This window comes from Tasmannia lanceolata, unplaced genomic scaffold (assembly GCF_043159265.1).
Source record: "Tasmannia lanceolata isolate RefF3 unplaced genomic scaffold, GAP_Taslan_0.1 ptg000016l, whole genome shotgun sequence".
NCBI lineage: Eukaryota > Viridiplantae > Streptophyta > Magnoliopsida > Canellales > Winteraceae > Tasmannia > Tasmannia lanceolata.
This window is the reverse complement of record NW_027518693.1, coordinates 1,605,477-1,616,109: the sequence shown is the minus strand read 5'-3', so window position 1 is coordinate 1,616,109 and position 10,633 is coordinate 1,605,477. Positions and strand designations below refer to the sequence as shown.

At 44.2% G+C, this 10,633-nt stretch overlaps 1 protein-coding gene across 1 annotated transcript; it reads right to left on the bottom strand.

Moving 5' to 3' along the window:
* Nucleotides 1-5,010: 5,010 nt before the first annotated feature.
* LOC143848641 (uncharacterized) lies at nt 5,011-10,338 on the bottom strand. Its single transcript, XM_077357634.1, has 2 exons — nt 10,136-10,338; nt 5,011-6,872 (listed from the first exon to the last, which is right to left on the bottom strand). The coding sequence occupies exon 2, from the start codon at nt 6,744-6,746 to the stop codon at nt 5,205-5,207; it is 1,542 nt and encodes a 513-aa protein (XP_077213749.1). The 5' UTR covers nt 6,747-6,872; nt 10,136-10,338; the 3' UTR covers nt 5,011-5,204.
* Between the last annotated feature and the right edge of the window lie 295 nt (nt 10,339-10,633).

Genomic DNA, 10,633 nt, shown 5'->3' with positions numbered 1-10,633 from the left:
TCAGTGTTACCTGAAGGCATCAACCCTAATCCTAATCTATCGGAGTGGAGAGAGAATCTCGACTCATGACTTTGTTCGTGTATCTAAGGACCGATCGTGACCATTGGAAGATGGACCACGGCCTAATCTAGACACCAATGGGTAGGATATCCTAAACTAGGCTCACACACATGATGCACATGTGTTCGTATACTACATGCATGTGTGGGTTAATCTAGGGGTAAGGCCAAGAGTTCCCTTAGCGCGAATCCCTGTTCGATATACTGTACCAGTGTCCGGCGTATCAGTACGTGAACAAGAGATCCGTTTACGTACCATAAAGGTACTAGGCTAAGGGTGGAATGCTTCTCTAGCACAGAGGCACCAGGTGATGAAATCCCAGTCAACCATGCTAGATAACACTCCGGGTTCCTAAAATAGGACGTGTGTGCACGTGAGATGCAAGAGTTTAGATGCAAGTGATGTAAGTGTGTGCAATATGTTTGCGCAATCTATGATGCCCTCAGGTTTTGTTAGGTTAAGTTCGAGTAAAATGTGATGAGAAAATAAAACAAGACAAACTAATCTAACAAGTATAGAGTTTTTATGAGCCAGTTAAATTAAATTCAAATGAATTATCTTTTGAAATTTTAATGAAGTTAGGTGGTCCCCAGCAGAGTCGCCAAACTGTGGTACCCGAATCCCGCGAGAGGGGTGGGGCGCGAGCCGCCGCTCTCTCTCTCTTGGTCTCCTGTATCCACGCGATTGGCGTGTGCATTTAATTATTGATTTGAATTCGTCTTTCATGTGAACTTGGGATCACTTAGGCAATCCGAATTCCACACGAAAGAGACTGACAGAGTCGCCACCTAGATGTGGGATCTAGGACCCGAAATTAACCAGAAATCTAGACTCGCTACCTGGTTACGAGAATGGAAGGTATGGGGAGTTATCTGCCACATGCACCATTCCTGCCCGATAATCGGTCTTCGATTCCAAAAGCTAACTCTTTTAAATTTATTTTAAATGGCTCATTCAACTCTATGTTAATGTGCGAACTAAGTGACATGCATCCTATGATCTAATTTCAATGTGAATCCTAGATGTGTATCTTGATTTATTAATTTGTCTGGATTCATTCTAAGTGAAAGTTCTCCTAGAATTCTAATTTCATGGAAAGCCCTAAATGATTTGATTAAGCATTTACAAGAAAATTAATATCCAAAACACCACAATTTGTTGTGGTGCCGACTCGCGGGTGGTATGCCGTCAGACATCCAAGCTGCCTACGTACCCAAGCCTCACTGGGATCAGAGTCGACGTAGTTCGGTGCACCTAAGCTAAGTTACATATGCCTAACTCAACTAAGACACCGACCTAGACGGGATTGACTGTTTCAACAGTTTTAGGAGAAGTTATTTAATTCAAGTTGAGGATTTTATTATCTTAGGATTTCATCTAAGATGCTATATGATTCTCATCTAAATGCAAATGGTCCCTTAGACTAATGCAGGTTTGCCTTACATCCTAGTTTACTAGGCTTGTCCTAGGGAAAGATTGGGTGACTAGTGTAACTAGACCTATGGCACGGTTGCTATACATAGCAAGCGTCCGTGATGAGGCTGGACTCCTAACTCTAGGACTCTCTAAAACTTAGGACACGACACGACACCGGTGTTCCTAAATTGGGCTCTAAGGGTCCTTACGACGGAAACCGTGATCCAACGGTTCCGAAAGACACAAGACAAATCGATTTAAATTCTCGAGGTTAGTGAAAAAAAAAGATGGAAGAGATGATGAAATAGTGTGAGGGAATGAGAAAGATAGAGAAAGGTGCGATTGAACTTGGGAGTGCCAAATTGCCTACGTACCCCGCGATGGGGATCAAGCCACACGTAGTTCCGCTGGGGAGGTTGCTTGGATTTTGGAAAACAGGATTGGTATTTGGATCAGGAATCGGGTTTGTATTTGAGCATTGGACTTGAGATTCAGAAACATTGATTTAGCAATGGGATTTTGGAATTGGGAATTTGCATCAAAGAATTGAGCATATAGGAATCATCAAGGGTTTGAATTTTGGGAATTCAAAATGGGCGGGCTTATGAGATTCGGTCAAATGGATTCAGACATGCGACTCAGATTGTGTTGGGATATGACTTGGTTAGGCAAAAGGGAGGAAGTTCTATTAGGTGTAAAAGGGCATTAGTAGAATAGGGGAATGACTCGGTTGTGACATGGAAGGCCGCAACTTGGTCGAATGCGACTCGGTTGCATTGGGATGGGTTGATTAAGGAATTGGATTGAGTCAACTAAGGGGAGAGTCCAATCGGTTAAAGAGGTTGAGCATACTCGACTAGAGAGTTGGGTCAACTCGACTAGGGAGGTTGGCTAGAGTTGACTCAGTTGAGCTGGGTTGGGATCCCACTTGGATGGATTGTATTGGGGCGATTTGACTTAAGCTGCAGGTGGCCTGGCTGGGTTAGATTTAATGTAACCAGATTTATGGATAAATGGTGTGCCTCAGTGAGTGGACAAAGGTATGGCTTGGGTTGATGTGACTCGGTTGAGTTGTGCTAGGGTCAGGTTAGGTGGGGTTAATGGTTGAGTTGGATTGGATTGGGTTAATGGTCAAGGTCAAGTGTGGGTTGACTTGGCTTAGACTGGATTGGAACTGGTTGAGCGTGGATTGGGGTGCGGCTTGAGGTTTGGGTGGTTGGAGTATCTTAGGAACCAATAGGGCAAAGTGGCTCTTAAGGGGAATGAATTAATTGGGCCGAATGGGCCCGATGGCCGGGTTAACTGGGTTGGCCGGGTCTATTGTAGGGGTGTATGAGGGTACTGTTGGGTGGATGAATGAAAGGCATGTGGTGTATGATGTGTGGCTATGGTTATAGGGTTTAAGGCTTATGGGTATGGGTTTAGGTGTGGTTAATGGTTAGGTTGGATTGGGTTAATGGTTAGGGTCAAGTGAGTCGGGTCTAAGTTAGGAGCAAACCCGAGACTAGCCATGGTCTAACTAGGAGGAAGCAGGGTACAAACCAGGGTGCGGACCAGGGTGCACCAGGGTGCGAACCAGCAGGGAACCAGGGTGCGAACCAGCAGGGGAACCAGGGTGCAACCAGCAGGGAACCTGGGTGCAACCAGCAGCGAACCTGGGTGCAACCAGGGTCTAACCAGAGTGCGAACCAGCAGGGAACCAGGGTGCGAACCAGCAGGGGAACCAGGGTGCAACCAGCAGGGAAACCAGGGTGCAACCAGCAGGGAACCTGGGTGCAACCCGCAGCGAACCTGGGTGCAACCAGGGTCTAACCAGAGTGCGAACCAGCAGGGAACCAGGGTGCGAACCAGCAGGGGAACCATGGTGCAACCAGCAGGGAACCTGGGTGCAACCAGCAGCGAACCTGGGTGCAACCAGGGTCTAACCAGAGTGCGAACCAGCAGGGAACCAGGGTGTGAACCAGTATCGAACCTGGGTGCAACCAGCAACGAACCTGGGTGCAACCAGGGTCTAACCAGAGTGCGAACCAGCAGGGAACCAGGGTGCGAACCAGTATCGAACCTGGGTGCAACCAGCAACGAACCTGGGTGCAACCAGGGTCTAACCAGAGGCTAACCAGGGGGAACCAGGGTGTGAACCATTAGGGAAAAATAAAAATGAAGATAAGATGGGTTAAGAGAAGAGGGAAACATGTATAACTTCAAAGTCTACCATCAAGAAGAATGAGTAAAGATTGATCCTAGATGCTTCCTAACATGGTTTTTCTTTTAAAGTAAAAGATATGCATGAAAACAGACCCTACATAGAATTGAAATAAATGCCTACCTCTTTGAAAACCCACTTTGTGTTTGATTTTTCTTTGATGTTAATTCCTTGAAGATGATTCCTTGCTTGATAATGACTGCTTTTGATATATATCACCCAACGTATCACCCGATCCGGCAAGGATGGCCGAACCCTTGAAGAGATGAGGGAGAGGGATGAATTTTCTAAGAGAGGGATTCTTTTTCTTCTTTTTTTTTTTTTCCTCCTTTTCTTTCTGGAACAATTAACTTCTCTTCTTTTGGAACTTGTCCCTCTCTTTTTTTTTGAAAGGATTGAATTTCTTTTCCTTTTTGAATCGACCGAACTCGGTTCAACCGAGTTGCCTACGTACCCCAGTATAGGGATCAGGTCTCGCGTAGTTCGGGGAAATGCCCCTGGTTTGATGGGTTTTCAAGAAAATTTTATTCAGGCTCGAAGGGTTTGCAAACCGGTATTCTTTTGACATTGGGTTCTGATTTTGGGATTTAATCGGCCAAAGGAGGCCTTTCGATGTTCAGATTGGGAATCGATCTGGGTTACTAGAGTCCGTCTGGTAGTGATTATTTTTTTCTTTTTTTTCTTTTTCTTTTTTTGTTGTTTTTTTTTTTTCACGGAGTTTGACGGCATTTCCAGGTAAGAGATAATGGATCTTCTTTTTCCAAGATTCTAAAGCGTGCTTTAGACTTTCATAGAGCGAAACTTGTTCTTTGACATCCTCCATCTATGGATTCGTACTCTTGATATCTGATGATCACTTTTCAATGCTTGCTCTTGAACTTCTTATCTTGAATTTGTTGGCTTTATGTTATGAATTTGAGAACCAAGGTCATTGATTGAAAATATGAAAGTTGTTTCCACTCTATGCCCCTTGTATAGCATATATCTTCTCACTTTCTTCATTTTCTTTGAGCTTTCCATCCATGTCTTGCCCCTGGTATCGGTTGTAGCTTTTCTAGACAATCTTCTTATTCTTGAAATAATTTTATCAATTCTTCACACTCTTCAGAGGGTAATGTATTTTCAATCGGCATTCACTGAATCAAAGTTTCAGTGCCAATGTTTATCATTTCAATTTCATCTTTGAAAGGTTGGGATTGGCGCTCCTCCTCTTGTTCAAGTAATTGCTGACTCAAGTGGAGTTTCGTCAATTTTGTTCGCATTTGAGGAGGGAGTCTTACTTTAAGATCAGAAGCATACTTAAGAAACAGACACAAGTGAATTACATTAAGGATTTGGAACTGAAATTTTTATTTAAAGAAAAGCTATTACATTTGACGACCTATCCTGAACATGCTCAGGATTCACAACTCTAAAGAGAAACAGAAGATAACTTGCCTGGACTAGGCATTGACCTTGAACTGTAAGACCGGACTCAACAATTATACTGACCATGATGACTGACTCAACATAAAATAGTAAGTGACTAAAACTTTAACTGCTGCAACTGTTTGGCGTTGAAGGCTCGGCGAAGGCTGGCTCGTATCGGGATAGCAGCTACTAGAACATCTCCACTGTCTGCATCTTCCTCTTCTTCAAAAGGTTCCGACCCAGACGTTTCAAAGGTAGGTTCTAAGGCACAGATAAGAGTGAGAGGATCAAATTTTGGGTCCCCTATGGTTATAGCATTAACAGCAGCAGCAGGGTTTGCATGACCAGGTAATGAGTTATCAGGTTTTGGCTCGAACACAAGATCTTTGTTGTCGAGCAACCTCTGGATCCTGAATTTTAGGGCAATGCAATTATCAGTGAGATGGCCGGAATTTCTATGGTATTCGCAGTGTTGATCTGTTCGCCAATTTGCTGGTAAAGGATTGGGAAGAGCCCTAATGTCGGGCAGGATTATGCGACCTGAGGCTAGACACTCCTTGAGTATCTCAGATGGTGGAAGAGGGAGAGGGGTAAATTTTGTCTGGGCCTGTGGTCGAGGTGCGACAGCAGGTTGGGTATAGTCCATCACCATGGGGTTCTGAGATTTGGAAGGCTGAGGATTGGAGCGGGAAAGGTTATTAATTTCAGCTGATGGAGACTTCCTGAATTCTCTGGTATTCGGGTTACTTCGGTTGAATACACCTTGAGCCATAGCCTCCTCTATTTGGGTGCCTGCCACGATAAAGTGTTTGAAGTCCGGATAATACTGCAACGACATGTGATATTGGAGTTGGGGGGAAATATTTTTCATGATTATCTGGACCTGTTCTTCCTCAGACGGGCGCTCCATCATCTGAGCTGCTACTCTCCTCCATCTTTTCACAAAAATCAGAAAGGATTCCCTCGAGTCTTGCTTTGTTCTCTCTAAATCCTTTCTGGTGATTTCTGTCCCATCATCATATTTGAACTGCCTGATGAATTGCTCGCCGATATCCTTCCATGTCCTGTAACGAGTCTTGTCCAAGACCATGAACCATCTCCTAGCAACCTTGGTTAAGGAAACTGGGAACAATTGAGCCATTTGCTCAGGAGATAAGCCCTGAGGCTGACACATAATGGTGAACATTTGCAAATGTGTGATTGGACAACCCACACCATCATATTTGTCGAAATCGGGCATTTGAAAATTGGCAGGAAGGCGGATTTCGGGAAATAGAGTAAGATCACTGGGATTGAAACCACCCTGGTCTTGAAACTGAATGTCTTGAACTTTCCTGGTAAGAGTCTCTAATTTCTCCATAACAGACTTATCAACCATGAACTGAGAAGGCCTACTGCGATTCTCGCTATATTGCTCTTTTTCCAAATCTTCTTCGGTTTTATCATGGATATTGATGAACACTGGATGGGCAGGTGCTATTGAAGTAGCTGCTTGGTGCATAGGCCCTTTATCCTTGGACAACGATGGTCCCAACTTTTCAGAAAGCTGAGCCTTGATAACTTGGTTTTCTTCTTTGAGTTCTTGAAGCTGCTGGAGAATTAAGGTAAGAGTATCGGTAATTGCAGCAGGTGGAAGGCCATCTTGGTTATCTGCCATTGGTGAGGATGAGAAAGAAGGAGACGCTGGGGTTCTCAGAGAGGATGGTAGAGAGACAGAATTCCTCTCCAATCGTGAAGATACCCGAACCCAAGGAGCAGTGGGGTTAGCTATTGTGCCAACTTCCTGTGATGGAAATAATGAACACGAGGTATATGAGCTTGACATTCATGGAGTGTTCATTCTCAATGACTAAAACAAAGATTACTCATTTAAGCAAGTAATTGGGACAATAGAGTGAATCCCAAAAGACCAAGATATGACAATGATAATAAAATCGTATAAGGAAATGCCCCTAGTTCATGGATCATGAGAGTGAACTCTGAAGGACTTAGCAAAATATTCTCGAAGAAGGTTGTCCTTAGAGTAAGAAAGACTAAGAGTACAAGCAAGATTGGATCATCTGGACCAGGCATGATCAGATCATGAGATTGCATAATCGAAAGATTGTGAGATTGTGCTCCTGCCAGTTAGGGGATGGCATGAAGATACGATCGAATCGTATGGCAGAAGAATGAAAGACGCACGATCAAGAGATTAGATGAGATAGCATAGGATTGCTTTCAACGGATAGATCATGAATGACTAATCCTATGAGATCTTTGGAAATGATGGGATTTATATCCTAACCCAAAGGGAAATTTTTTTTTTTTTTTTTTTTCACATTTTATCAGTGTTACCTGAAGGCATCAACCCTAATCATAATCTATCGGAGTGGAGAGAGAATCTCGACTTATGACTTTGTTCGTGTATCTAAGGACCGATCGTGACCATTGGAAGATGGACCACGGCCTAATCTAGACACCAATGGGTAGGATATCCTAAACTAGGCTCACACACGTGATGCACATGTGTTCGTATACTACATGCATGTGTGGGTTAATCTAGGGGTAAGGCCAAGAGTTCCCTTAGCGCGAATCCCTGTTCGATATACTGTACCAGTGTCCGGCGTATCAGTACGTGAACAAGAGATCCGTTTACGTACCATAAAGGTACTAGGCTAAGGGTGGAATGCTTCTCTAGCACAGAGGCACCAGGTGATGAAATCCCAGTCAACCATGCTAGATAACACTCCGGGTTCCTAAAATAGGACGTGTGTGCACGTGAGATGCAAGAGTTTAGATGCAAGTGATGTAAGTGTGTGCAATATGTTTGCGCAATCTATGATGCCTTCAGGTTTTGTTAAATTAAGTTTGAGTAAAATGTGATGAGAAAATAAAACAAGACAAACTAATCTAACAAGTATAGAGTTTTTATGAGCCATTTAAAATTAAATTCAAATGAATTATCTTTTGAAGTTTTAATGAAGTTAGGTGATCCCCAGCAGAGTCGCCAAACTGTGGTACCCGATCCCGCGAGAGGGGTGGGGCGCGAGCCGCCATGCACTCTCTTGGTCTCTAGTACCCACGCGATTGGCGTGTGCTTCTTAGTGTTGATTTAGATTCGTCCTTTATGTGAACTTGGGATCACTAAGGCAATCCGAATTCCACATAAAAGAGACTGACAGAGTCGCCACCTAGATGTGGGATCTAGGACCCGTAATTAACCAGAAATCTAGACTCGCTACCTGGTTACAAGAATGGAAGGTATGGGGATTTATCCACCACATGCACCATTCCTGCCCGATAATCGGTCTTCGATTCCAAAAGCTAACTCTTTTAAATTTATTTTAAATGGCTCATTCAACTCTATGTTAATATGTTATCTACGGGACATGCATCCTATGATTTAATTTCAATGTGAATCCTAAATGTGTATTTTGATTTCTTGATTTGTCTGGATTCAATCTAAGTGCAAGTTCTCCTAAGATTCTAATCTCATGGAAAACCCTAACTGATTTGATTAAGTATTTACAAGAAAATTAATATACAAAACACCACAATTTGTTGTGGTGCCGACTCGCGGGTGGTATGCCGTCAGACATCCAAGCTGCCTACGTACCCAAGCCTCACTGGGATCAGAGTCGACGTAGTTCGGTGCACCTAAGCTAAGCTACATATGCCTAACTCAACTAGGACACCGATCTAGACGGGATTGACTGTTTCAACAGTTTTAAGAGAAGTTATTTAATTCAAGTTGAGGATTTTATTATCTTAGGATTTCATCAAAGATGCTATATGATCCTATCTAAATGCAAGTTGTCCCTTAGACTAATGCAGGTTAGCCTACATCCTAGTTTACTAGGCTTGTCCTAGGGAAAAACTGGATGACTAGTGTAACTTGACCTATGGCACGGTTGCTATACATAGCAAGCGTCCGTGATGAGGCTGGACTCCTAACTCTAGGACTCCCTAAAACTTAGGACACAACACGACACGACACCATTGTTCCTAAATTGGGCTCTAAGGGTTCTTACGACGGAAACCATAATCCAATGGTTCCGAGAGACACGAGATGAATCGAGATGATGAATAGTGTGAGGGAATGGGAAAGATAGAGAAAGGTGCGACTGAACTTGGGAGTGCCAAATTGCCTACGTACCCCGTGATGGGGATCAAGCCACACGTAGTTCCACTGGGGAGGTTGCTTGGATTTTGGAAGACAGAATTGGTATTTGGATCTGGAATCGGGTTTGTATTTGAGCATTGGACTTGAGATTCAGAAACATTGATCTAGCAATGGGATTTTGGAATTGGGAATTTGCATCAAAGAATTGAGCATATAGGAATCATCAAGGGTTTGAATTTTCGGAATTCAAAGTGGGCGGGCTTATGAGATTTGGCCAAATGGATTCAGACATGCGACTCGGATTGTGTTGGGATATGACTTGGTTGGATTGGGTTAATGGTTAGGGTCAAGTGAGTCGGGTCTAAGTTAGGAGCAAACCCGAGACTAGCCATGGTCTAACTAGGAGGAAGCAGGGTACAAACCAGGGTGCGGACCAGGGTGCACCAGGGTGCGAACCAGCAGGGAACCAGGGTGCGAACCAGCAGGGGAACCAGGGTGCAACCAGCAACGAACCTGGGTGCAACCAGGGTCTAACCAGAGTGCGAACCAGCAGGGAACCAGGGTGCGAACCAATATCGAACCAGGGTGCGAACCAGTAGGGAACCAGGGTGCAACCAGCAGGGAACCAGGGTGCAACCAGTAGGGAACCAGGGTGCAACCAGCAGGGAAGCAGGGTGCGAACCAGTAGGGAACCAGGGTGCGAACCAGTAGGGAACCAGGGTGCAACCAGCAGGGAACCAGGGTGCGAATCAGTAGGGAACCAGGGTGCAACCAGCATCGAACCTGGGTGCAACCAGCAGCGAACCTGGGTGCAACCAGGGTCTAACCAGAGGCTAACCAGGGGGAAAACAGACCCTACATGCTTCCTAACATGGTTTTTCTTTTAAAGTAAAAGATATGTATGAAAACAGACCCTACATAGAATTGAAATAAATGCCTACCTCTTTGGAAACCCACTTTGTGTTTGATTTTTCTTTGATGTTAATTCTTTGAAGATGATTCCTTGCTTGATAATGACTGCTTTTGATATATATCACCCAACGTATAAAATCACCCGATCCGGCAAGGATGGCCGAACCCTTGAAGAGATGAGGGAGAGGGATGAATTTTCTAAGAGAGGGGTTCTTTTTCTTCTCCCTTTGGATGGTGGGATGAGAGGGTATTTATAGGAGAATGGGATAGGAGGTTAGGTGAGGTTAGGTGGTTTTGGATGGTTAGGATGAGAGGATGAGGTTAGGTAAGGTTAGGTGGGGTTAGGTAAGGTTAGGTGAGGTTAGGTGAGGTTAGGTGAGGTTTGGATGGTTAGGATGAGAGGAGAGGTTAGGTGAGGTTAGGTGAGGTTTGGATGGTTAGGATGAGAGGAGAGGTTAGGTGGTTTTGGATGGTTAGACCCAGGTCAAGATCTGCCATTGATCTAACGATTTACGGAAATCGGGTCT